At 49.3% G+C, this 27,408-nt stretch overlaps 9 protein-coding genes across 9 annotated transcripts; 2 read left to right on the forward strand and 7 right to left on the reverse strand.

The window, feature by feature from the left end:
• Positions 1-4,650: 4,650 nt before the first annotated feature.
• AtWU_01085 (2-enoyl-CoA Hydratase C-terminal region family protein) lies at positions 4,651-5,875 on the reverse strand (the record flags this gene model as incomplete). Its single annotated transcript, XM_035496200.1, has 2 exons — positions 4,651-5,490; positions 5,555-5,875. 2 exons carry the CDS (start codon positions 5,873-5,875, stop codon positions 4,651-4,653), a joined length of 1,161 nt encoding a protein of 386 aa, XP_035352093.1.
• A 1,075-nt stretch (positions 5,876-6,950) lies between these two features.
• On the reverse strand, positions 6,951-8,554 carry AtWU_01086 (agmatinase; the record flags this gene model as incomplete). Its single annotated transcript, XM_035496201.1, has 9 exons — positions 6,951-7,035; positions 7,094-7,244; positions 7,297-7,389; positions 7,442-7,659; positions 7,708-7,929; positions 7,979-8,062; positions 8,125-8,215; positions 8,273-8,369; positions 8,420-8,554. 9 exons carry the CDS (start codon positions 8,552-8,554, stop codon positions 6,951-6,953), a joined length of 1,176 nt encoding a protein of 391 aa, XP_035352094.1.
• A 922-nt stretch (positions 8,555-9,476) lies between these two features.
• AtWU_01087 (MATE family efflux transporter) lies at positions 9,477-11,059 on the reverse strand (the record flags this gene model as incomplete). Its single annotated transcript, XM_035496202.1, has 2 exons — positions 9,477-10,405; positions 10,474-11,059. The coding sequence occupies 2 exons, from the start codon at positions 11,057-11,059 to the stop codon at positions 9,477-9,479; spliced, it is 1,515 nt and encodes a 504-aa protein (XP_035352095.1).
• A 1,258-nt stretch (positions 11,060-12,317) lies between these two features.
• On the forward strand, positions 12,318-14,302 carry AtWU_01088 (putative MFS transporter; the record flags this gene model as incomplete). Its single annotated transcript, XM_035496203.1, has 7 exons — positions 12,318-12,505; positions 12,555-12,868; positions 12,930-13,019; positions 13,077-13,649; positions 13,723-13,797; positions 13,902-14,029; positions 14,132-14,302. The coding sequence occupies 7 exons, from the start codon at positions 12,318-12,320 to the stop codon at positions 14,300-14,302; spliced, it is 1,539 nt and encodes a 512-aa protein (XP_035352096.1).
• Positions 14,303-14,808: 506 nt separating this feature from the next.
• AtWU_01089 (uncharacterized protein) lies at positions 14,809-16,935 on the reverse strand (the record flags this gene model as incomplete). Its single annotated transcript, XM_035496204.1, has 1 exon — positions 14,809-16,935. One exon carries the CDS (start codon positions 16,933-16,935, stop codon positions 14,809-14,811), a length of 2,127 nt encoding a protein of 708 aa, XP_035352097.1.
• A 1,203-nt stretch (positions 16,936-18,138) lies between these two features.
• mdv1 (WD repeat-containing protein) lies at positions 18,139-20,342 on the reverse strand (the record flags this gene model as incomplete). Its single annotated transcript, XM_035496205.1, has 5 exons — positions 18,139-18,414; positions 18,464-19,272; positions 19,320-19,517; positions 19,572-20,172; positions 20,256-20,342. The coding sequence occupies 5 exons, from the start codon at positions 20,340-20,342 to the stop codon at positions 18,139-18,141; spliced, it is 1,971 nt and encodes a 656-aa protein (XP_035352098.1).
• Positions 20,343-21,023: 681 nt separating this feature from the next.
• On the forward strand, positions 21,024-22,219 carry AtWU_01091 (chorismate mutase ARO7; the record flags this gene model as incomplete). Its single annotated transcript, XM_035496206.1, has 3 exons — positions 21,024-21,220; positions 21,438-22,089; positions 22,142-22,219. The coding sequence occupies 3 exons, from the start codon at positions 21,024-21,026 to the stop codon at positions 22,217-22,219; spliced, it is 927 nt and encodes a 308-aa protein (XP_035352099.1).
• Positions 22,220-22,403: 184 nt separating this feature from the next.
• Positions 22,404-23,475, reverse strand: AtWU_01092 (protein-transporting protein BCP1; the record flags this gene model as incomplete). Its single annotated transcript, XM_035496207.1, has 3 exons — positions 22,404-22,958; positions 23,031-23,267; positions 23,392-23,475. The coding sequence occupies 3 exons, from the start codon at positions 23,473-23,475 to the stop codon at positions 22,404-22,406; spliced, it is 876 nt and encodes a 291-aa protein (XP_035352100.1).
• A 2,882-nt stretch (positions 23,476-26,357) lies between these two features.
• Positions 26,358-27,083, reverse strand: AtWU_01093 (uncharacterized protein; the record flags this gene model as incomplete). The annotated part of the gene is made up of 1 exon (XM_035496208.1): positions 26,358-27,083. The coding sequence occupies one exon, from the start codon at positions 27,081-27,083 to the stop codon at positions 26,358-26,360; it is 726 nt and encodes a 241-aa protein (XP_035352101.1).
• Between the last annotated feature and the right edge of the window lie 325 nt (positions 27,084-27,408).

The raw sequence follows: 27,408 nt of genomic DNA on the forward strand, positions 1-27,408 counted from the left end.
CCAAAATCCTTGTCGGTACTCTGTCTTTTCTCTTTTTTCCTATTAATTCCTAAGATCTGCCTTTCCAATCTGCTTGAAAGTTGAAACAAGTCATAAAAAGCAGCTCAGGTAGTAAAAATAGTACCGCAGCTGAGACCGTGGTTCCTGGCCATCTCCCACAGACGATCCAGCAATCAAGGGCCAGACTGCATGACACCCACAGCCAAAGCTGAAGAAAGCAACAGATTGTCAGTCAGTCAGTCAGGCACCGTCCATGCAATTGGGGGATGACCCTCTCAGGAACCAAGTCCCGTACGACTTCCGGTATGGCGGTTACGACGCCAGGGGCAGAAACCCACTCTCCAAAAACCCACCCACCAGCCCAGCTGTCGGGGTCCAGAACACACCTTATGATCCCTACGTGATGACTATTCTATCGTCGCTCTGGGTCCCTTGATCGTATTCTATGGTCTATCCAGGTTATACACTTGATGCGATCGGTGGTGGCTTGCGGGTCTACAAAAGAAAGCATACTGATATTCCACATCATCCCCATCCGTTCGCCTGAAAAAAGCATTACGACTCATGGACGGTTCCCGTATTGCCGACAGAAGTTGTTCCACGGTTCGCGGCGGATGGATTGCAATTCAGGAACCGAAACGGAGTCCGGAGTGCCACCTTTCCCAACCACATGGGGGGTAATGAACTCCATTCTTGTCACTTTTAGACGTTTCAGATTGCAATGCTGCTGGACCTTCGCAGCTGAGGACGCCAGCACCAGCACCAGCATCACTTTTTGCCATCCAGCACTTGCTTCTTTACATTGGTTGGACAACAGCATCGAATCTAGTAACTAGTAGATAGTCATGCAGCCCGATCGCGAAAATTGTCATCCACAGGGCAGGGAAAAACAAAGCAGGGGAAACCAAACCGAAATAGCAGAAACCCCCGAAAAAAAAGAAACGACAGGGAAAAGCACCCCATAGAGCAAAGTGCCACACCAGGCGACCAGGATGAAAACTTAACTTTAACTCACCATCTCCTTGACATCACATGCCATCCAAGCGGGAAGAGACATTCTGAGATGGACGAGAGGATGTCTCTCCCCTCCCCAATCCACGTCTACCTCCGACACCAGTGTCAGTCATTTTAATTTAGTGATTAAACTACTGGAGACCGTCAAAGTGACCGCCAAACTCAGGAACCATCTGCATCGGGACGGCGCATCGCATGCGCATCTCCCTCCCAAGCCGGTAAGGTTAGTCAAAGCAAGCGAAATGACGACCGACCAGTCTAACCTTCCAAGCCTGCACGGTTGGACAGGGACATGGGCGTCCAGTGCGTACCCTTTAGTTAGAGTCACTAAGAGTCAGTCTGCTCGAATTGGAGAAGCTTGACTCGCGGGTGTTACAGTCTGTTGCTTGAGTGCGGGTCGACATGGTGCCATGGAGGGCGTGTGCGACAATCCATACCCATTTGGAGAGTGGGTTAATTGCTGTCGAGTGGGCACTAGGCCGGCCACTTGGCCAGTTAGCCTCCACTGGCAATTGATTAAAGGCTATGCTCCATCACTAACGGTCGTGCGATCGCAGTGGAAGAGGAAGAGATTGGCATCTGTCTTTAGCTAGCCGGCTATTGCTCGATGAGTGATAAAATGATAGCGCCTGGCATCCTTCATCTCGGTCGGGATACGTAAGTTCCCCCGACCGCCTATCAGCATCACTCTACGAAATTAATCCGGTTCCCCAATATTAGGCACTTTCAGTATCCCCGACCGGAACGTGGGAGCTGACCCCAAGCATGGATCATGGATCATGGACGCCTTGGAGTTCCCTGGATGATCTATCAACCAACCGCCTAACTACTAAGCTCACACCTGGCATACTTCATATCTGTCGGTCATTGGACGACATGTGCAGATGAAAAAGAAACTAAGTTTTATAAATATACTCCGTAGGGACATTAGAAATCAAACTGCGAGATCGCTCCATTTTCGCGTCTACCTAGCCTATGGCGAAGGTCGCTATTGTCGGCTACTCGGTAGGGTATAGTTCATGCTAATCCGGGCTGGGGATGCATTGAGACTATTTGAGATGAAGCTGAGTGGTGTTTGGGTGTCTAAGGCTACTTTGTACAACCATCTGCCAGGATGAGTGTACTAACCCAGATCAGGCACGAGAGGCTGTAATCTTGTCGAACAATCAATACTGGTGACTTATCGCCTTTACTGGGTCTATGTCTTGACTCTCATCTTGTGATACACCATGTGCATACAGGTCAGGAACCGGACTTCTCATCCATGGAGGCATCCAACACTTATTATGCCACTCTCCGAGTTCTCCAAACTATTCACTAGACGTTGGTAGGAGTTAGCATCCTTTAACTAAAATGACAGACTTAGATACTTATCGCAAACTATTCTCGTTGCGTGCGAATCCGCACAAGCCCGACAAAATATATTTCATAGACAACGTCCTAATTAATCCCTACTGAACTCAACGAAGTACCACTGAGTTGAACCAATACTCATACCACCAATACCTCCAATCGTTCCAATTTCTATATAGGGATCCACATAACATCTAACTTCGTTGTACATATATACAACGCTGTGAAACTGCATAACCCACATCGGCATAAAAGCAGCATAATCCGACCGCCCAGTTCATAACAGAGAAGTGGATGCTACTATATCTCGAGCCAAGCCGATTGACCGATCTATCAATCAATAACACTATAACCCACAAAATAGGATTCAACGGCTCTGTTATTGCCAATGGGATAGGGGGGAGGGATATCCGACCGAAAGTTATTTCTGGTGTAGATACTGCAGTATTCTGGTGGCTCGTACGCTCTCCTAAAATATGGATAAGGATTAGCCGTAGGGTCGTTATTCCTTCGATTACTGGCCCCAATGGGGAAGAACTATGTGCTCATAAGTCTCTTCCCTATAAATCACTCGAATGATAGACTGAGCCCATGAGCACGGGCAACTGCTCCTTCGGTATATATATAACCGGGATCCATGATATTAACCGGTATCCCCACACAACCATCCTTACTAGTAGTAGTATTGAGTATACACCCACATTATTCCACAAAACCTCTCATAAAGATACTGCTAGTACCACAAAGTAATAACCTAAATAACCAACCAGCCAAATAATACCTAACCCAAACAGCGCTCCCAACCCGCCTATCCCAATGACACCTACTACCTTCTAATTGGCCTCCCCCCTGAAATTTCCAACGGCCGATCCTCACCCGAGAATCGGCACGCACCCGGTTATATCTCCAGCAAAGTAACGATCGTCGGACTACCACACTCTTCAACTCCACCGACCCAAAGCATTCTATTGCTTTTTGTATGGTTCAATCCACGGCACCATTCCAATACTCTCATACACTATTAAGTGATATTCTTACACTGAGACATGATGGAAAAGGAAAGGGTGAATTAAAGGGATTCCGTAGATATCCAACCATACAAAAACCACAGCATATAACCAATAACTACTACGGATACGTACCTGCCTATCCATATTAAACTCCCAAACTCAAAACCGAATCCTGCATAATCACCATGCACGATTTTGTGAACTTGTCACACACACACACACCAACACCCATATCCACATCCACACTCAGTGGGGTCCCTGTTCATATTCAGCTATTTCTAATCCTACTTACTTACTAGTACTTAACTTGACAGTACACAGCTAGAAACTTAGGACCTAAGAACCTAAGGAAACTCAATTCCTACTGATCAGCATTGTCACGTCGCGTTAAGTGTGGGAGGCCTCGTATCGAGTGTTCGTATTAGTAATATCATATCCTTCTCATAATAATATGGAAAGTAGTGTGAGTAGCTTCTTTATTCTATTCTTGAACTGCTCTATTTCTGTAGACTGTACCTGCGTTTCTGCACCGAGGTTAGCCTACGGAAGAATCCAAGCAAGGATGCACCTGCATAAGAGGGTGTGTGGGTGGTGTACCTTGCTGCCTACATGAGTAATAATAAGGTTTATGCAAGTAAGGGGGTGCGGTGCGTTGAGTTTATGTTTGGTAACGCTCGGGCAGATGATAGGACATATTCTTGATAGATACATGGATGGATGGATGGATACATAGATAGGATGTATCGAGTAGTCTACTTGGTAGTGAGGAGATAGATCTTTCTGAAAGGCATTAAGTTCGTGCTTACGTGCATAGGCCATAGGTATCGGAGGGATGAAGTGATGAAGGACCGTTGAAGTGGATAGATAGATCTATCGGAGAATATACGAGTGATGAGTGATGCAACGAGGCATATTATTTCCAGGTAAGGCAACTATCTAACTAGCTAGTAGTCACTAGGAGCCTAGGCAATAATCGATCCCTGGCGGATGATTACTTGTGAAACGATGGGACTGATCGCATCTTATCTAGATCAGTCTCATCGTTTCATAAGTGGCGTTGCCTTATGCAAGGGGATCGCTAGATCGAGATCGAGATCGAACGGTGGATGACAACACGGTGGATACTCAGATAAGACACTGTAAGTACGGAGTTCACTTTGGCATTTTGCTACTAGAAATTGCACTATCCAATAATCTTGATACGAGGTATGCGCTATGACATTTTCATTCCTGTTCCTCAGTGACAACCTCCAACGGTATTCGTGTTTCCCTGTTAGCCTTCCATTTCAATCATGGCATCTGGAACTTGCTCCTCCTCCGCTTGGGCCTCTGGTGCGTTGGCAAGCACCCATGGTAGCTCGATATCCGTAGGCGATATGCAGACAGGGTAGCCCTTAACTTGATCTTGGGTATACAGAAGACCATTCACACACAGACATCCAATGAACTGCCATAGTCTATGACACATATTGTACGTAGAACCACGCGGTAATCTCAGCTGCATATCGTTGAGGACCAAACGTATATGCTGATAATAACCCAGCGAGTTCATGTTGCGCCCATTTAGACCGGTAATGTTATTCACCGTGTCTGTAAACTGCCGGAGCAGGAAGTTCGGTATCCGTCGCGGCTTCTGCGTTGCTAGAGTCCTAATGAACGTGTGGAGAGCGACATCCGCTTTCTCGATAAGTTGCCGTTGTGTTCCGACATGGCGAATTAATGAAGCGTATGCACTGGGAGTGAGTATATTCTCAGCGTTATGAAACTCGTTCCGTCCCCAGTATTGCGCCATTCCGACAAGATGGATGAGACATTCGCGGTAGAGCTGGGTACACTGGATGTCTTGTGCCATCTTAGTATAGGCGAGGATATCCTCAGTGAGACCAAGGAGGGGCTTAGACGTAAGCGTCCAGGGAAGTATAATCTTTTCAATATACTCTCGCACTCGAGGCACTGCCTGGAAGCGTATTCCCAGCAACACCATCCTCCGCCATCCTTTGATCCCAACGTATGGTACAGGCTTGAGATACAGCGCTTGCAGGAAGCAATGGAAAGACTCAATGGCGCTCGGGATGCGTTCTTCTGGCATTTCGGGATAATCACGGTAGTATTTCTGCGGAGTTAACGCCACCTTGTCAGCGAATACTGGTTTCCGCGTACAGAGCGACTCTGCATACCGCTCCCTTCCGGTAGATCCCCCAACCACCATCTTTCTCAGTCCTCGCCTCGAAGTAGTGTCCGCGGCGCTCAGAATACTCACCGCGCTGCCGTTCCTTCCAGAACCCAGTGTGTTTTTTGATCAAGCTGGAATGCGTTCGGAACTCCTGCCCAAAGATGTTGATGTGGGTGTCGGTGGGACCTTGCTCATGCGGACCGCAGAGAACAGGGACGCTGATCTTCTGTTCTCTCAATGACTTGAATGGGTTATCATTGAATATCTGGGCTAGATCTGGGACGATATCGTCTGCAACTGCAGGACTCAGGCAAGGGATCTCCATAAGCAACTCTGTGATGTAAAGAACAGAAGGTGTAGTCTATAGAACTGTAAAGATAACAATCAAGGATTGACAGATCGAGGTGTGCTTAATCCGGTAGATGTCAGCAATTTCATGGATGTGCACCTAGACATCCTGAGGTTTGAAGAACCGTGGATCATAACTGCACAGGGCTGATATTTATTGCCTATTTAAGCAGGCGGCGCCCTTAAGCTTTCCCCTCGCTTCTGTCATGATATCAAATCTGGAAGTATGCTTGTCTCGCATACGTCAGTGCGATTAGCGCCGAACGTTGTTTTTCTAAGCGTGATTTCGATGCAGGCGACGTCTGCTATATGTGGAAATGATTCACATCTGATTCGTAGTAGTGCCTGAGGGTTGTTTCCCGGAATGTTAATGATATACCTGGCCACTGGACGAGCTAAGATTCTGTATAGGTGGCCGAACCAACGGCTCTGATGCGCAGATCCTTCTATGTGTTATATATTGACCTCAGCAGCCCAGTCAATGGATCAGCCATCGGACTCTATCTGCTCGATGAATTACATCACGTTCTGGCTGCTAGTCAGACTGATCCATTTCATGATTCGTCTGGGTTCTTTTTCCGGTGATTACCATAAGGTCGATCCCTTCTTGCTTTTTTAAGTTGATGGAATTGTCCAATAGCTTGTGCGTTTCAATATCTGCCCATGTTTCCGAATATGTTGCCGAAACCCCTCAGATGAACGCGGCCAATTCGACACATGCACGTGTTTTAACATAAGCATTCACACGTAATTATTTTTGGCCTACTGGCTTGATATTCCTATCCTGTGTTGCATTGCGGTATTTATTGATCATTTAATTTGTGGCGAGACTTGTGACAGTGTTACTGTGAAGGCTTCCAGGAGATATAACATGTATGGACAATTGTTGTAATTTCACTCGAATTCTACATCTGGACATGTACTTCCTCTGATACATCCTCCACTCCATACAAAAACTGCAAAGCAAAGCCATCAAGCCCCCAATCCTGTGGTCATGGACATAATGAATGTAGGGGCTCAATCAGGCAATCTCCCAACGCGGCGTCCATCGACTAGAGCTCATCAGAACGGCCAACGGACAATGGACCCTTCTTCACCATGATGGTAAGAACCTCATAGAGGACGTCAGCGGCAGCCCTGTTATCACATGCATCAGTTAATAAGTCATGAATAGCGTCGTGCAAGGTTGCCATACATAGTAGAAAGCTCAGCATTCGTATCATAAGCAGGAGCAACCTCAACAATGTCTGCACCGATGAAGTTCAATCCATCCAATCCCCGAATGATAGTGCGGAGCTCACGTGTCGACCAACCTCCCGTTTCGGGCGTTCCGGTTGCCGGTGCGTCTAGATTTATTGTCAGGAAAGTCATGGGAATGAATTACTGGAAATGACCTACAGGCAGGATCAAGAGTATCGATGTCAATGGAGAGGTAGACAGGGTTCTCAGTACCCACCCTCTCCCTTATCTTCTTGATGATGCCATCCGTTCCTGCGACACCGTACATTAGCAAAGTATATAGGAGTTCTTTGTGCAGGCGTACCGATAGTATCAATCTCTCTTGCCTCAACGATTTCGAATCCGCAGTATCCGTCGTTCTCATAATCAGACGGACCAGAAAGTGTAGTACGAATACCGGCGTGAATGTTGGTATCGTTCTTCAGCAGGCCTTCCATCGCAGCGTGGTAGAAGTAGGTGCCGTGGTTAATCGCGGCAACCTGACTAGGTGAGCCGCCGAAAACCTTTGGCTTCCAAGAATCCCTGGAGGCAGTGAGCATTGGATCTTCTGACTACAGAAGACAGACATACAGATGACTGTCAAAGTGTATAACAGTAACAGGTCCATAAGCCTTGTTTATACTGCGCAGCAAGGGCAGGGTAATAGTATGGTCTCCTCCTAAGGTAATGATGCGCGGAAGGGTCTTTCCGGCCTTGGAGAGCCCGTACTTCTCCGCATCGGTGAACGGTTTGCGCATTAGGACACTGTTGTGGCCCTCTTCAATTTGTTGGATAGCCCAGGCATTATCATAACTGTTTGCATCAGAACCTTGCCAATTCTCCCGTAGTGTGGGTGCCATACGACGTAACAGGGATGTCTCCGCAATCCAGGATTCTCATGTCGCTAACAAAAGGGTTCGCTTGCAGAGGAACATTATATCCGCCACTAAAGAGAAGCATTGATGAGCATCAGCGCCATCAGTATAGTCATGGCAGGGTATAGCATACTAGAGATTAAGACGGCGAGATCCTTGTCGGATGCCACTAGGTCCGAACCTAGCTCCGGGTCTGTATGAAGTACCGGTGTCGAAAGGAGCACCTATTCAATTTTCAGGAACTGTTACTGGAATGTCGTACTGTTGAGATAGTGACTTACCTATGAATGCAATATCATACCTCTCGGCTTCGCTGGAGAGACACGGAAAGTACGGCAACCGGCCGAAAGTAGAGATACCAGAGAATACAGAGTCGGCCTGAATTGTCAGCCAATGGATAAGTACAAATTAGGGTAAGATTTACTGACCTGTGTGCCACCATCTCCAGGGAGTGTATTGTACCACAACCTCTGGTGCGGACCAGCCAGAGGAGTTTGGTCATGGCCGCCATGGGCATTTGCGATGCCTAAGAGAGCAAGTAGGCCCACAACTGAAAGATACATGTTAGAAATATCTTGTGGAAAAAGGCACAAAATCAATTCAACTGAAAGCGATAATGTTCCAGGCAGGCTCTGCAGGGAGGGGATGATTATATGCTCCCTCCTGCGGCTCAGCTACTTGGCTTCCCCAACCATCTCTCCTTCCAATCCCCGCATGCCCTTTTACTTTCAACGATCCTTGGTTACACCGAGATGTACAGCTAACGCGCAGTGTAGGTGGATAGAACGACAAAACCTATGGTATGGCCGCTTTTGATGATGTGACTATTCGACGTCTATACTCGGGAACTGGATATCTGACTAGGTCCACTCACAGTACGGAACCTCACACACTATTGCTTCCTTCTCCCACGACTTGCCAGAATTGGGGAATAACTTGAGAACCTGGGAGATTGGGTGGGGTACGACATCACCAGATGTGCTTTATCTCTTGAGGGTCCTTGTTGTGGATACTATGCGAAGGCGAGATCTGTTCCACGGGCCAACGTCAAATGCTTGGCTAGTAGTATAAATTCGAAACGCATGAGCGATCGAAACAGGAAGGCCGGAGGAGAATACAGTGGATGCTTCAGGACAGCAAGATTCCACAGAAGCCAGAGACTAGTCTCATGCATTAGTCTAATCTACCCTACCAAGGCTTATCGTGCTGATGTTCCACGGAGATAGCGGCCGGCATTTCTTATCAGCAACGCTGATCTTCATTCTGTGACGTGGGGACGGCCGACCTCGAAACACTGAATCGACAGACAATAAACCCGACACGATAAGCATCCAACATCGTTCTCGCTTAAGGATTGAACAAAGGGCTGACAATTATAAGGTTAACCAAGCAAACTCTGTCCACCTTCCTCTTAGAGATATTAGATAGAGACCTTGCGTGGGCTTTGGAAGGCTTCATATTTGATCTAACCTACACCTATCTGCACTACACAACTGTCGTGGCACCATTGGTGGTGTGTCCAACCTCTAACCGGTCTTCGATATCCATTCGCTGAAACGCCTTATCGACCTCGCATTCCCAGTCACTGAAGGCCACGATTGCCCACTCCAGTGCCCCCACAAGATACAGTGCGATGCATTGTCCCACCCAGAGTCCTTTCAATCCCCAGCCATGGAAGGCCAACCAAATACCGAGAGGCAATGCACCGCAATAATAGCTGACTAGGTTGACTAGCGCACCGACATGCTGTCTTCCCATGCCCCTAAGGCATCCTCCACAGCTACCGTTCAGTCCATCGGCGATCTGGAACAACGCCACCCACGGTAGAACCTCCGCAGTGAGCTGTACAACGCCTTCATCGGAGTTGAACATCTTTGCGAAGTCGTACCGAGTCCCCATAAGCACGGCCAACACGGCACTCCCCAGCACCATGCTCAACCAGGCCGCGGTATTGGCCGCTCTCGATGCACCAGCCGCGTCCCGGGACCCTAGCAGGCTCCCCACTCGCGCAGACGTAGCAACTCCTACACCAAATGGAATTGTGTTGAGCACTTGGTCTGCGGTCATGATGACGCTCTGTGCCGCCAGCGGAATTGTTCCCAGCCTTCCGGCTGCAAGAGCTACGATCTCGAAGGCCCACCACTCGGTGCCTACATGCACCACGCCGAGAAAGGCCAATCGGGCAAAAGTTCCGAGGTTCTCGAATGCTTTGCGCGACCAGCCGCCCCAGCATTCGGAGCCAGCGATGAACCGGGCATATATTACGAGCAGCACAAATGACAGCCAGTAGGAAATGCCTGTTGCAAATGGGGCACCGAGCAACCCCATGTGAAAGGTGTAGCAGAACAGGTAATTGAGAAATGCATTGAATGGTACCGTTATCAGCAAGACATACGTCCCAGGTCGCATAATACCTGCATATTCTGATTAACAGGGATTCCTGGGAAAATGACATCTAAGCAGCACGTCGGGAACGACTTACCCTGAGCTTGCAAATACTTTTTCATGGCCTCAAAGTAGATATATCCCAGACCGCCAGGGATCAGGCAGGTTAAGAAACGCGCACTATCTCTCGAGAGCTGGGGATCTTGGCCAAGCAAGAGAAACACCGGCTCCGAGAATGCCCAAAGCATGGCGACGGGGACATAGAACAGCCCGAGGACGAAAAAGGCCCGCTGCAACAGGATGCCGAGATCATGCTTGTTCGAGCTGCCTGTGAAGGTTGACGAGGCTAGTGTGTCTAGTGCGGTTGTCCCGCCCAAGGCGATCATCCAAGCTGTAACCATGGCAAACATGAGTGAAAAAGCTGTGGTGGCGAGATCCTCAGGAGAGATCCGTCCCACAATCAACACAGAGGTGGTTTGCAGGCTGTTTTGCAGCGTGTATGCCAGAATGACCGGGATGGAGTCTTTCAACAGCCGGACAAATTCGACCGGACAGGGAATCAAAAACTTTGAACACTTGGAGTCATGGTTGGCCTCGACTTGCTTGGGAAGTAGTGGCGTATGTTCTTCTCCGTGAGAGTGCGCGGAGTTATTCTCTCGGTAGCTAGGAAGGGAGTCGTACATCTTGCAATGATAGTAGACACACTGGGCTCAGGCTTTGGAGAAGAAAGAAAAAAGAATTGGTGTCAACCCGAGAGACCAACATGGGTTACAATGACAATAAAAACGCTGGAGCTTGATTAACAGCATGGCTGAACACATTATACAGCACGGTATATCCCCTTGCCTCGATCTATAGAAGCGGTCTGTTACTCAAGTGGCAACGCGCAGACCACCGACATGATCCACCACGAGCTTATCCAGATCCGGATCACTGACCCACCAGGAGACCTTAGTCGAGCTGCATGTCAGCGCAGACTGATTCAGAGGCGGGGCTGCCTCCTTCTCAAGATATTCACCTTTTTGGGACGAGCGTGGGGGATTCCTAACATTGGATGTCTGTTTCTACTGTATGATCCGATATCGAACCGAGTTGTTGAGACTGACATCATTTTGTCAGTCTGAAGACTTTCTGGCTTTTCGATGCCCAAATCTACAGATCGAGATGTCTATTCCTTACGCAATATGAGTTTCTTATCTTGATTGCTAACAAGAGCCTATCAAGTGCGCGTCACACACGATACTGTCTTGTAATCCGATCTACTTGTGCCCCGCCAAGTATAATTCCAATGATGAGGTCTGGCTGGCGCAGCTTATTGTATAGAGGGGACACCCCAATAATCAAAATATGATGAAGGAAATAGGAAAGACGACGGGATAGAGTGAGATCTACACCTTCAATCGTCTGGATTGTCTGGAGAAAGTGATAGTCTACTATAGATGTGTGATGACCATGATTGGTAGCAGGCATAAGTAGGGCATTGAAATAATCTCAAAATTGCCAACTTAGGGCACTGGATAGCACGCATTATCAAACAATGTCAGGAGAATGTATAGACATCTCAACAGAATCGTTAGGCTGCACATACTTTGTTACCGCAACCGGTTAATGTGATTCGCTTCCAATTTACCCAGATCCAGGCCGAGAAGGCTATAATGCGGCCATTATGACCAGGGTTTGATTCGATCCGCTCTTCCATCCCAGTACATCCCGGTGATGATAAGCAGCAGAGATATCCTTCAGGCTGGTGATTCGATGTTCGCCTGAGGCTGTTACTGATAAGCATCGTTCCGTACAGCAATGGCGTTGCTCGGTTTCACCTGTCAACCCCCCTCTCATCATGGACTACGTATATATGCACCTTAGTCAAAAGGACTATGCATTGGCTTCATTGCCTCAGGGCTACACCAATATTACTCATGATTGACATAGCTACACACAATGAACCTCAAATCAACCCAGGCAGACCTTGTCCAAATCTCTGAGAAGCAATCCGCCAGCGACATCAACAGCCTCCCCGTTGAGCAACATGGCACGCACGTCCATCCTACCCCGACTTCTGATCCTTTGGATCCGCTCAACTGGCCCCGTTGGCAAAAGCATGTGATTCTAGGGATTGTCATGTTCAAGTACGTACCTGATTCAGTCCAGAGAACCTCAGACACTGACCTTGAACAGGTACTTTCTTTTCACCTACATCACGACGACTACTGTCCCCTCCTTCGCCGAAATTCAATCACAGTATGACATCAACTACTCGCAAGTCAACTGGACCGTCGCAATCCCGGCGCTGGGCTTGTCGCTTGGACCACTATTCTGGTCCTCCATTGGCGACATCTACGGCCGTCGCATTGTCTTCATTGTGGGCACTGTCATCGCACTCGTTGCGACAGTTGGCGCTGCTGTGGCAGATACATATGGGGGGTACATGGCTGCTCGGTTCTTTCAAGGATTCGGAGTCAGCCCTTCATCAACAGTGGGAATGGCAGTTGGTATGCTACCTACCTTCAACATGCATTGGAGTGAACAGAGCAGCGGCAGCTAACAATGTAGTCACCGATCTCTTCTACGACTACGAACGCGGCCAGAAGCTCGGATTATGGGTACTTGCTCTAGATTCAGGCTTACTTCTAGGTCCAACCTGTACGTGATCCCATCTCCACCTCAACACGATGGTCTCATTTATTGACATAAACCAAGTCGGCGGGTTTCTCAACCTCGTCAGCGCACAATGGATCAACTGGTTCAACGCTATTCTCTTCGCCGCGCTTCTACTCCTCGAGCTTGGTCTCATGCCTGAGACCCTCTACCCACGCGCGTTGATGCTCCAACGCATGGCAGCCACCGAGAAGCCAGCAGAGCCGGATGCAGGTATAGAAGAAGCAGAGATAAAACGCACCAAATCACTGCCATTCCTGAACCTCCGCCCCGTCCCAGGCCTTTCTCACCCGCCCATCTATGCCTCTTTCACCAGATTCCTTCTTACCTTCCGCTTCCCAGTTATCCCCGTGGCTGTCCTCGGATACTCATTCACATGGTACTGGTGGATTTTGTCCGTTATTACCATGGTCCCGTCTGCATATGCATCAGATTCGCCTCTCATCCAGGGCTTGCTATTCCTGGGCCTATTGATCGGGACCTTAATAGCGGAGGTAAGCTGCTCGGGACGATTGAGCGATGCCATCGTGGGGAGATTGGCGAAGCGGAATGGTGGGATTCGGGTCCCAGAAATGCGCCTATGGCTGGCATATCCAGCTATCATCCTGACTGCTGGTGAGTACTTCCCCTTTCCATAGCTCATGCACTACCCTATGTACAAGTCTAACATATTCAACACTATTGACAGTCGGTTTAATTCTCTGGGGCATCAGCATAGACAAAGCCTACCACTGGATGGTAGGACAAGTCGCGTTCTTCTTATGTAAGTACAACCACCCTCCTCCCTTCCTCCCACTCTTCCTCCTACCTACAACCATACTCCCTTTTAAACCCCCTCTAACCCAATTCACTAAACGAATGAAACAGTCTCCGCCGGAATCCAAATCGGCAACACCGTAACAAGCAGCTACATCATCGACGCCTACCCACTCCAGTCCACCAGCGTCGTGATTTTCTACGCTGTATTTCTGAATCTTAGTGCGTTTGCTAATCCAGTACGTTTGTCCCCTTTCCTTCCCCATTAACTACCCCCTTATATTATCCCTCTACCACTAAGAGTGACTTATTGATAAATGAATGACTAAATGAATAAACAGTTCTTCATCGCCCAATGGCAAGCCGCAATCGGATGGACCTGGACATTCACCACTCAGGCTCTCATCGTTGTGGCTGGTGGAAGTGCTGTGTTCATTTCGCTGCATGTGTTTGGGGCGGCGTGGAGAGCGAGAGGTGTGCCGGGGTGGGTGAATCCGGAGTTTGATTCTTAGGTTATTTCATTTCGTTTATTTGTTTATTCATTATACTACCTTTTCAAGGGAAGTCTATGATCAGGAGGTAGTAGTTTCTCTACATGGTGCTGTTGAGTAGGAAGTTACGCTATGGATCGAAGGTTTGGCATGTAGAGGGGCTTCAATGTCCCAATTTCTTTTTAGGAATACAGCACTATCATGCAGTAGGTAGTAAGTATTCGGAGTAGAAAGGAATGCACCTTTCACCTTAAAAGTTCAGTACTAAAGAAAGCCATCCAGCATGCGCAGAGGTATGCATTCAATAATCGCTAAATACGAACGATTGCATGCAAGTACCAAGCAAAGTCACGAGTCGTCCAAAACGTCTGCTCCACGAATTTAATAACAAAACAGACCGTCTATCACGATTGCCATTGCCTGGTATCTTCCCATTCCTACCAAACGCCGCCCAAAGAGAAACATTTTGAAACGCAATACGCCGCCGCCGATGATATCAACAACGCAGGAGGGAGAAAAAAAACATGCTATACATGACCGAATAGCTTCAGTCGATAGATACACGTGTGATTGCCGCCCCAGTTCGACGTAGCTCGGAAGACGACCCTGTCTACCCGGAGTTCTGGAGAATCAATCACCGCGTCTAGTTGGAATAGCTGCACGTGATGCGAGCCGTGGATGTCATAGGTGAATTTCCCGACTCGGTAATATGACGGTCCTAGGAGTGGATCATCGGAGTAGGCAGTCGGATCCTCGGTAGGCCATGCTGATCGGAGGGCGTTCATGATCGGCTTATGGATTGACGCATGCGTCCTTGCATGTCGACTGGCTCCCTTCTGGACGAGTACGTATTGAGCCCAGAGCTCCATCTCCCGGGGGGCATTTTCAGGCTTCAATGTAGCCGTCTTCGGCATGTGTTCGACGGCCACTTCCTCTGGCACGATCTTTTGCCCTAGGTCAATGCCGATCTGCGACATACCGTCCCGGGGTGTGCTGCACCAGCAATCTCCATAATCTTCCCAGGGAGCCAAAGCCGCGAGCGGCGGTGATGCGGGACGATAATAACTACCCCTCCATAGTTTGACATAGGCCCATTGTAAAGGATTGAGCTTGTGTCCGACAGTTGGGCTTGTGAGACCCGGAATAACAAGCACTCCTAGTCCTATGCTCAGGAAGTTTGTCTTTTGTTCTGTGGGAGGACCAAAATCGGTGCCTCTGCTTGGTGGCATGATTGGGGTAGGTGACGAGCGGACCTCCGACTGCACCGCGTTCACGTCCCATTTGACGGTGCGCATATCCTTCGCCAATGAGGATACCTGCGCTCCAATTCGAGACATTTGATCTGTAAGGCTGCTGACTGCTAGCATATTGCTCTCATCCATCGGGATATATTGTGTGGGTCGAGAAAGGGAGGGAAGTCCGCCAAAGGCAACAAGGTATACTGCTGCTGCTGCCAAAGCTAATCCAGCGAGTATGCGAGCGACCGTGCCAGCGCTAGGCAACTGTGCTGATAGACTTCCTACCCAGGACCAGGACTGGCCTCTCTGAGTGCTGTTTTGCTGGTTGCCATCTACTGATGGTTCTCGTGATGGACTCCGTGCATATGTATCAGGAATGAGTGTCTTTGTGGGCGCGCTAAACTGTGCTGCAGGAGACTTTTCTCTGATGACCTCCGGCTCCGGTGTGGGCTCCGGCATATGCTCCAGCTCTGGCATAGGCTCTGGCTCGGGCGTAGGCGTAGGCTCTGGGGAAGGCTCATGCACAGACTCGGGTTCCAACTGTGGCTCCGGCTCTGGGGAAGGCTCTATCGTGAATTCCTCAAGACTAGGTTGCAGGGAGGGCGACCTCGATTTCGTTTTTAGAAGCCTCGAGTCCGGTTCCTCCTCTTCATGAATAGGCTCGTTAAAAGCCAGCCCGGAAAATCGACGAGGGGGTGCCTTGATATTCTTTCCGTCGGAAAGCGTCCGTGTCAGTTCATCGGAGTTGATTGCTCGCTCAACGGTGAACGAGTATAACGAGGAGTTGTCTGGTAGTGGGGAGCTTCCTAACGGGGGGCCATCGTGCAACTGCGGGCCAAACCGCCCCATAGGAGATGGATACAGATTGTCGGCTGGGACGTGGGGATATCTGGGTACAGGTAGAGGCTGCGTAGGACTTGAGGCGGTAGAAAGAGTGTGTGGGATAGGAGGTGTGGGGGTGGCGGTAGATTGGTCGTTGTTGCTGTAGTTGCCCCGTATAGGCGTGGGAGACTTAGTTGCCTCGCGCAGGTTGTCGAGAAGCTGCAACTCATCCGGAGTCGGCTCCCGGCGACTTCGCCGAACCGGGGAACGACTAATAGAAGGCGACTTCTGTCGACGAGACTTGTCCTGAGTGGTTTCTTTCTCTTTCAACTGCCGATCCTTAGCATCCTCAATTCCCTTGTCGATTGCGTCGGCCATCTCAGTCAGATCCATATGAGGCTGAATCTTGAGCTCCCGCGGGAGAATTGGCGTCTCAGCAGATCCATAAGCGAATGACTGCTTGGTTGGAAGATTTGGCAGAGCCTGTGTCCTTGCTTCCGGACCCAGCTTGGACTGAAAATACGTCGAGGCACTCCCTATATCGGAGCGTGGAGTAGACCCCGCGCGCCTGGTGGCGCCGCGTCTAGTAGGCATTGAAATTCAATGCTGAGAATCGGCTTTATTGTTGCGTTAGCTAGAGCTCATATAGTGCAGGCGTTCCCACTGAGGGATGAGGGAAGAGAAAGTCCTATAACAGTGGGACTCGAAGCTCTCTACTCACTGTGAAAGATGGAAATGATTAAGTCACTTGCAGCCTCAGGCATAAATGGGAGGCCAGAGATGCCAAAACACGATGATGAGATAGGAGGATTCAGCTCGGAGAGAGTGATCAGGAGTAATCTTGAACAGTCAGGCTGCGATCAAGTTTGTGCTACACTGTGACTGCGACCAGGATGACCAACTTAGATGTAGCCTACACGAGGTTTGTTAGAGCTGGAGCTGAATTGAAGAACAAGTGAAAGAAAGCTACCTCGTCAAGTCTTTGTTTTCAAATGACCATTGAGAGAGGTCAAAGACCTTGAGGTACCCAAATGAGCTAAGGTGAGCAGAGGGTATAGACTGGCGATGGCAATCCGGGGTAATTGTCGACCTTCATGCGCGAAAGCGACACGGCGCGAAAAGACGCGGGTGGAATGCCGATCCACGGCGTCGCAGGGGCGGTGGAGGGATTCAGATACTTGAAATTTGAGATGAACTAGGTCGCGCATGTAAAATGCGCGTCGTGCAGAAATTCCTGAATGGGAGATGAAGAAGAGAGAGAATGCTGGAGCTGCAGAACAATGCTAGACGAGGGGAGATGAGGCTGGCTTGCTTGTTAGACTGAATGATGATGGATGGCCCGAACCTCCACTCACTGCGGGTAATATTTGTATCTCCTGTTACCCGCCTCAATACAAGACTGCCCAATTTGGCAGGGCGGCTCGGCGGCCTCCTTTATAGATCGCCCGTTGGTTTACGATGTTATTCCCTCTCCCAACACAGTGTGTATAGAGCTTACATGACAGGTCTGTTGCATTATTGCACTATCGGTTCTTTGTTTCAGTCCACGTTTGGTTACAGTCCAGCCATGCCTTTATCTCTTCGCTATTTTTATGCATGTTTCATCGTGACAAAGAAAAGTACAGGTCCTCGAATGCTTCATTTACACGGCTGCCCTCCCAGGACGCCTATCCTTCTATATTGCCAAAGTAAGAATAATATACAGTCGCTGAGGCAGTCAAGCAGTCACAAATACAAAAACATGATGATGATAGTTAGCATGTACGTGGCGAGTCTTGCAGGTCGTATAAGCTTCGTTTAACAAGTCCACGCCGCGACGATACCGTCCTTGCGGCCCTCAACAAGGAATCCATCCTTGAGCCGAACCCGCTCGACTGTGGCCGGCTGCGGCCCACTGTCGTCAACGCCAACCCCGGCACCACAGTCCCAGTGGTGACCATCCGCCTTGTCGTATACCTTGACAACGTTCTCTCCGGCTGCCGCGACAATGCGCTTGGTGTCGAACATCATGCTGGTGATGGGCTTGTCGTACGCGTAGGCATCGAAGATAGATCCAGTTCGGAGATCCCAAATCTGGTAAATGTTAGCGGTGCCGTTACGTCTGTATATGAACAAAACTTACTCTGATGCTGCGGTCCTGACTACCAGTCACCAAGTGTACATCGTCAAACTGTAGGCATGTAATAGGACCGGTATGGCCCACCAAGCTCCGGTGGACTTGGCCGCTACGAAGATCCCACAGGCGCACCATACCGTCCGCCGTACCGCAGGCCAGCGCCGCATCGAAACACTGAACCGCGCCAACAAAGTCCGCAGAAGCGTCTGGCAGGCGTCCCGACGGGCGCCATGTCGTCTCACTTCCTAGAGTAGACGCCTGGGCCGCTGCCCACAAGACATCCAGCGTCTGCACGCAGCGCCCTTTGACCAGATCCCACTGTCGCAACGTCTTATCGGCAGATCCGGAAATGAGCGTATCTCCCTTGAAGTGCAGGGCGGTTACTTCGTCGACGTGTGCATCAAGCGAGTATACATAGCAGTCTTCCAGGGTGGTCGAGTGAGATGCCATGGAAGCGTCATCAGCATTTGCAGATTCCTCATCGTCCTCGCGCCGGGTGACGCGGTTGTCGCGAGTTGTGGTCCGGGCCCGGCTCAGATCCCAGAGCTTCACAGATGCGTCCATAGATCCAGTGGCGACAATGTTGTCCTCAATCTGTAGGCAGCGGACCGATGCGTTGTGTCCCTCCAGGAAGCCCACGCAGCGGCCGACGTTGAGATCCCACACCCGCACCGTATCGTCCAGGGCGGCACTGATCATGGTGCCAAACGGGTAGTCGAAGTCAATAGCAGTAACCATGTCCGAGTGTGCCGGCATCTCTTTGATTTCGGAACCGGGAGCGAAGTGTTCGTGCAAAACTGGCATCGATCGTTTCCCTTGGACCATTAGTACTGGCTGCTGAAAGGAGAATGGTGCTACGTACTTATAGATCGCTGCTTCACGCTCTTCGGCGAAGGGATTTTCTGGTAGATGGATTCAGACATAAAGGAAGCCCCCATGGCTGGGTCTTCCGAAACAATCGAGTCATCGTTGGCCTCGGAAGACTTGGGAGTAGCGGGAGGCGGCACCTCGGCCTCTTGCTCTTCTTGGATATCCTCCAATTTGTTCTCAATCTCGTTCACTGATTCCATGTTAGGACGTTTCTGCCAAGTATCCAGAATTCCAGGTCACCCACGCTCATGTTCTAGATCCGCCTCCTCCATCTCAAGGCCTGCCAATCGGTCTAGCACGATCTTCCGCATGTTGTGTAGGTTCGCGATCTTGTTATCTATGTCGTGTATCTCCGAGCTGCACATGTTCTTGCGAACGCCCATAAGTTCCATCCGGCGGCTCAGTAAGTCCCGTTCCTTCTTCAAATCCGACGGAGCGGACGGCAAAGCGCCGCGCGTCTCCCCATCCTTCAACAACTTCTTGCTCTTGGAAGAGCGCCGGCGATGGGCGCGGCGATACTCAATGTCATCCTGCGACGCCTGGAAGCCCTGGAAGAGAGAATACGAACTGGAGTCGTCGGGGATATTGGCGAGAAGTTCGTCAGGAAGGGAGGAGATGGCCCGCGACTGGATTTCGGTGGTGGAGAGCTTGGAGCGGACCAGATCGGTAGGGGTGGTCTGGGTGAGAGAAAAGACTTTGCGCTGGGTGTTGGGATGGCGTAATTCGCGCTGGATATCGGCCATAGCAGTGTGGTAGTGGCCGCCGCTGGAGGAGTCGGGAGCCGGTCCCATCAAATGGCCAGCAGTCGATGTGACTTTGCGCCCGAAGGCCTCGATATGACGCGACTGGAGAGGAATAAGGTCAGCAAGAAGGGATTTTAGGCAGGAAAGACCGCCCAAGGGCAGGTGTCAAGGCCGCAAGAGCATACCGTGATGCCGGTCCCTAAGAGACCGTCCGGCTCGACAATATCTGATAGACCGGAGGGAGACTCATCACGGCGGCGGTGTTTGTCCATGACACCGGCGGAGGAGCGAAGAGTGAGCTAAGCACAAACTCCCATCCGGGAATTCACAGATCAAGGACAAGGATGGCGGCGGAGAAAGAGGAGCTGTTGTGCCCAGTCGGCAGTTGGTCGGCTTCAGGCTGGGATTGGAAAAAGAAAGGCGGATGGAGTTGCACGCGATGAATTACCGTGTTTCGGCTGTATTTTACAGCTTGCCTCTTGCTGCGCCCGGGCTACCCTAAGTACCACGGTCACTCTTCCCTCAGTTCTGGCTGATCTGCCTTCAATGTCGGAGAAAGCATATTTATTTCCCTGGAAAGAGACTGCTCCATTGGATATGAGTGGCTTAAGTATCCAATGTCCCTGTTCTTTGCCCCCCAACCCCTTCAACTTTCCACCTGATGAGGCTCTCCCTGCTGCACATGACAGCATCACCAGCCACGGATCTCGCCGCGGGTTCTGTACGAAGCCGTAATGTTACCTGCGGGCAACCGGCCAGAATCATGAATCACCATCCAACATTACTATGGGTTGCAGATGATGGCTGAGCCCAGCATTCCATGACAGTCCGGATGTCGTGAGATTTCCTTGCATGTTTCTAGACTCAGCAATTGGTCTATCTTGAAACATCACCCAGTCTGTGCCGATCAGCAAATCGTTAGCGCTGATTCTCCAGCCTACTTAAGTTGCTCTATGATTCCCCCGAAAGCGGAGCGTAATCATCTCGCTTTCCCAGTCCCTCCATCTACTCCTACGCTTGCTGCACTTTTGCCCGCTTCGCACCCTCCAGCTCTGTCTCAATCTCCAACCAGCCTCGCCATGGATACAGCCATTGATCTGTCCGATGCCTCTAAGGCATTGGACCTCGCCAACATCCGCTTCCAGCTAATGTAAGTTCCTTCGGAGGGATTTCGTTAGTTAGTTAGCCTACTCTATATCGACCGAAGATCGGGGACCAACTCGCATACAATGATTCACATCCCTGCGCGCAAACTTCAACCCCGCATCCCCTCCATTACTGCCAGAGTTTCAACATCATTGTCCACCAACACAGATGCCAAAACTGAGAAATCATGTCAGTCGCTAATCATGCTTCAATACAATTAGCCGTCTTGAAGACACAATCACCTTCCACCTGATTGAACGGGCGCAGTTCCCTCTCAACAAGCCCGTCTACCTACCCGGCGGGGTAAAAATCCCTGGCACCGAGCTCAGTCTTCTCGACTACTTCCTTCGCGAACGTGAACGTCTGGAGTCCCGTGTTCGTCGGTACCAGTCTCCCGATGAATACCCTTTCTTCCCCGACGCGCTGGAAGAGCCCATCCTCGCCCCGATCCAGTACCCCAAGATCCTGCATGACAACGACGTCAACGTCAACAGCATCCTGAAACAGCGCTACATTGAGGATATCCTTCCCGCTGTGTGCGCGCAGTTCGGACGTGAAGATCGCGGCGAAACGCAGGAGAACTACGGATCCGCGGCGACATGCGATGTGCATTGCTTGCAGGCGCTGTCGCGGAGAATCCACTTTGGAAAGTTTGTCGCGGAGGCTAAGTTCCAGCAGGAGACCGAGCGCTTTGTTAAGCTGATCAAGGCGAATGATCGTAAGGGCATTGACGAGGCTATTACCAAACCCGAAGTAGAGCTGAAGGTGTTGGAGCGGTTGGCGCTCAAGGCGAAGACGTATGGTACCGATCCGGGTTTCCAACCTGAGAACGGACCTAAGATCAATGTTGATGCTGTGGTGGCCATGTACAAGGTGAGTTAACTCATCCCTCGGTTTATGATCAGGAATATGCTGACGTGCGTAGGAATATGTCATCCCGCTCACCAAGGTCGTCGAGGTAGACTACCTCATGCAGCGACTCAAGGGCACGCAATGGGAGTAATGTAACACCACCTAGAAGCTCCCGTTCTGCCATTATATACACGGAACATTACACGAAACGCCGTGACGAAACTTCTATAGAATTAACCCAGATGGAATAATAGAAACGGACAAATGACCAAAGAACAAACCAACTTTTCGGGTGTCTATAACATATAATCATCGTAATCACAAGCAAATTATATCTATGGCTTAAAATACTCCGCCATATCCTTAACCGCCCCATCCAACTTACTCGCCTCCAACAAAATGAGACTCCCCTTCGTCACGATACCCAGATCCTGGAACGCGCGCTTCGAATCCGACAACCCCTCCTCAGCCTTATGCGTATACTCCACAGGCCCAACACACACAGCGTGTCTTTCCAGAACCTCATCCTCAGGATGGAAGAAAAACCGCTCGGCCTTCTCCCCACCCGCAGCCTTCTTCTTCTTCTTCTGCGGCCGCGACTCCTCCGCATCTAGCTTCGACTCCACCTCTTCGTACGTCTTCGACACAACCAAGTAATGCGTGAAACTGTACGGCTCCTTGTCCTTGATCGCCCAATCGATCTCCTCTTGCAACATCGTGTACATGGGCGGTACGACCTCCGCAGGCATGTTGATGAGACGTTCCGTCAGGATCAGGCCAATGGGCGGGATGGGCGTTTGGGAGAGGAGTTGGGCCAAGGGCGCGAGTGTCGGTGTGGCGTTGGCTTTGCGCTGGAGGTAGGCTGTGAGGTCTTTGATGACGGGTTTATCCTGAATGCTTCCGTTAGACTCCCCTCCTCCTTCCTCATGTATGTCAAGTAAGGACGGAGACGGAGAACGTACCTTGTGCTCCTGAAGATTCAGCACAGTCAAGAACGCATACGGATCCGACTCATTCCCATCAACTTTAACAGTCGAACCAAGCAGAGGTTGCGAGAGGATCAAATCGGCCAAAGCGGACATGTCGAAGATCTGGGCGTCGGTGTCGAAGAGCTGACGGAGGAGGTTCTTCAGACCGTGGAAATCGACGGCTGGTTGAGGGTCGAACCATTCGAAGTCGACGTTGACCATGTCCATGTCCTGATTTTAGTACCTTTGTCAATATTTATATCGAGTTTTGTCAATATTTATATCGAGTTGTTGCTCTTGCTTGGCTGGGTTTGTATATGCTGTTGGAGGGGGGTATTGGTTTGTATGGATGTACCTCGTCGGAGTCGTCGCCGTCGACGCGGGGATCCGTCCCCGACATCTCGACATCATTGTCTTTGAGTTCCTTGCGCTTGACCATTGTGTATGTTGGGGGAATATGTGTGGTGTGGGTTTGAGGGGGTTGTGCTGGGAGGAGTTAAAGTGGGATTTCCGTTCGCGGAGGTTCGTCGGGCGGCGCGGCCGACAAAAGTTGATCTTCCGCTAACCGCTTTTGATTATCGATAGCTTATCGATAGCGCTATAGTAGTAGTGCAATGCAATTATCATTGAATTTATCCCATATTCATGCTCTGAAGAGAGCTGTGTAGATACTTCACTGTTTAAAGGGTATTCCCTGAAATCCCCTACAGGATCACCGACAGAAAGTATTGAATAGGCCAGCAAGTGCATATTAGAGGGATTATTCCTAATGAATACTGCAAAGTAAACAGCCACTTCACCAACCCTTGCCTACTATATAAACTCGGCCTGCGACCCTGCTTGATGTTTCCAATATTCCCAACTCCAACTATCTAAATAATACAATCTATATATAACCTAAAATTATATCAATGCTTTTATGATATATAGTACATCGAGAAAGTATCGCAGCTACTACCACTAAATAGGCATTTACTTATGAGCAACCATGGCAAATATATCCGGGTTAATATATCACTATATATGATATACCAATGGATAATTATCACGCGTCATTGAAGAAACTTCTCCACAGTCGCAAACCTAGACTACAAAACGGAAGGTGCTCGAGAAAACCCAGCACCTGCAGGTGAAACAGCGATGTTGGACATTCCGTACCGAGGGGTAGCATAACCGACATACTTGATATGGATAAACATTGTCATTGCATTTGCAAGTTTTTAAGAAGACTTTGAAAATTCAGATGGCTCTGGGTTTGATTATAACCCAAAAAAACCAAGGTTATGGATATAGATACCGCACATATCTATGGTAGCCATTCAGCGAAACCATTCAGATGACATGGTGTGACCTATTATTAGGGTTTTGAATACATCAAAAGGACATTCTTGGCTCAACCCTTTCGAAAACAAAGAGAACCTTGACGGTAGCAAGCAATCGCCGATACTAACGCAATTAGTATTATCCAACTATTAATGGCATTTCAGCCTAGGCTGGAAGGACCTGCGAGGCTTTCTAATATACTAGTTTCATCCTTGGCTAATAGTTGCAAGCATATATATTCTTTATTAAGAATTTCAGGCCGCGGACGTCCACAAGAAAGGAAAAGATAGAGACAGCTACAATTACTAAAGCTGGAGGACCGTCTAAAAAGCGGAAGAGCACCCATCAGAATAAAGATAAGACTACCTCTAGTCTCACCTTAAACCAGATCCGTCAAGAAATAGTCCACGAACCCAGACTATATAAAGATCTTCCGCCCAACGAGATAAAGATTAACATCTTAAAGCGGACCTTTTAATTCCCTTTCTTATATAAGGGATTCTTCGCTTACTTTAAGGTAGCCAAATTATCTTTTATTGAGGCTGAGTTTACAGAGGAGAGAGCTATGTTGATCCAGCGCCTAATCAAATCCACTAAGGTTCACTCAGTCGACAAGGCGAATCATGCCTTCATTTGGTTGTGTGATAGACAAGACATCTTCTCTATTCACAATACTCGTAAGGCATAATATTCAATAGCTTTTCAAAATGGCACCCAGAGCATCGAAACGAGCGCCGTCGACAGAAACCGGAAACAACGGGAAGAAAAAGAGAAAGAGCTCTCACAAGACAGAAGAAGACATTTCTATACTTTCTTTAACCCAGATACGTGAGGAAAGTAGTGGACGATGGCCAGCTGTCGACAGAGGTTGCAGCTGCCACCATTATTGATCCCTTGATAGAAAGGGCCGAAAAGTTCTCGAGCGAGTATAAATCCGCGAATAAAGGTGAGCGGTTAGTACTCTGCATCGGGTTTTTTAAATTTACTAAACTGGTTTAATCATATCAATATTGGGGCAAGCGCAATCGCTGTTCGGCACTGGCCAGCAAGGCAGAATTCCTGAGATATTGTCAAGAAAATGATATCCCTGAATGGGCACAAATGCAAATACGGGCAAAGTCCTTCTATGATACGGCAAGAGTAGCCGCTAAAAACTGGCGCAGGATCGAGGAGAGGGTTGGAAAAGTGTTGTAAACAGATTTAATTGGGCCTCTTTCTTGATCTAACAAAAGGATGTCAGCTCCGCGTTCGATAAATACCCCACTAACAAAACGCTAGAAGACAGACAAGGTCATTTGAAACTTTGCTTGAGCGGTCTTCAGAAGTTACAGAGCGCAATTAATATTCGCATTGGCAATTATGAGGCGATGCTACTTAACCGCTTCCATAAAATGATAAGACGCGGTAAAGACTACCGTGATTTGCGGAGGGAGCCATCCTTGGACTTGGCTTGAAGGATCAAAAAATCCCCGATAATTACGAACAATCTTCTCAATGTTCTAGATTTCCTTAGGAAAGTCATGGAGAAAATGTCTGGATTGAAGTGACCTAGAAAGCGGCAGTCATTCTGTCATATGGCTCTATAGTTCATGATAATCCTGAATGATCATATTGGAGTTGTGACTGTCTTCATGGAACACTCTTGATCTCTCGGATGTTTTCTTTTGACCGTGGTCAAGAAATGTCATCAACATAGCTTGGAAAAAAATGTGATATATATGAAGGGGAAATAAACAAGATTGCTGTCGCTATAGTATTTCAGATGCATGTCATTCGATATTTCTACAGGAGTAAATCACGTACGTATGAATATTGCAACATAAGAGAGAGCCTTTCCGCTAGTAGTTTAGCACGTCATTCCCTTTCTATACATGTAGTATGACCTCTTTTCTAATCCCGACCACTATACTCCAACTACCACAGTAGTAATATATACCCCCCTCTAAGTCTATCCCCACCTAAGTACAAACTATATACAACCAAACCCCAAAACCCACCTCAAACATCCCCCTCCACCTCCTCCACACCAGGCACCTTATCCAACACCCTCCCATAAAACCCAGCAACATGCTTAACACCCTCACACAAAACCCTCACATCCTCCAAACTCACCCCCAAGCGTCTGGTACCCCTAATATGCCAATGCGTCTCAATCCTCAGATTCTGACTCATAATCGCCGGCAACACCACCAACTGCGTATCCAAATCATCCAACACCCCGCGATCACTCAAAAACAACCCATAGGTAATCTCCTTCGACAACCAGGCGAAATCCTTATGCGCCGCAAACAAATCCAACGTGCCCGATGTATTCCGCGCATACAGCTTCTCCAACCACGCCACGCCGCGCTCGTGATTCGCCTCGTCGCATTGCCAGCCCTCCCGGGTGAACGTGTAGTCTCTGTCTTCGGGCGCTTCGAGCTTGCTGATGGCGAGGATGGCTTCGATGGGTTTGCACACTCCGACTATTATCACGCTTTTGATGAGGGCTTCGCGGATGCGCCGGATGAGGTGTTGGCGGGATGAAGGGGTCGAGTACTCGGGTTTGGAGGTTAGGTAGAGGTAGAGCTGGTCGGCGCGTTCGGGGTCCGGGTTTGCGACGAGGGTGGAGATGGCGAGGATGTACCATTTGTCGTGGGGGAGGGTGGTGGTCTGGAATTGGGATTCCAGGGTTTGGAAGAGTTGGGCGTATTGGGGGTCGAGGGTGGTGGTGGTTGTGGCCATTTTGGGGGTGGTGTTGGTGGTGATACCTCGGAGGGAAGTAGAGTGAGTAGTAGTATGTGTGAGAGGGGAAGAAGTAGATGGTGGTGTTGATGATATTAATGATGATCGGACCGGCGTGTATCGGGGCGGGGAGAGGAGGGGTAGTATGGAGGAGACACTGGTGCCGAATTGCCGTCTACTAGTAGTCAATTGCAGACTACGAGATGCATACAGCAGACGCGAAGGGTTGCGGGCCATTATGTCCCGTTGTAGATGCATTAATCTTTAATCGTGAAGGTGAGTCGCGTCTGTATCTGTTTATCCCCCATGTTAGCCGGAAATGGAA

This window comes from Aspergillus tubingensis (genome assembly GCF_013340325.1).
Source record: "Aspergillus tubingensis WU-2223L DNA, scaffold_2, whole genome shotgun sequence".
Lineage (NCBI taxonomy): Eukaryota > Fungi > Ascomycota > Eurotiomycetes > Eurotiales > Aspergillaceae > Aspergillus > Aspergillus tubingensis.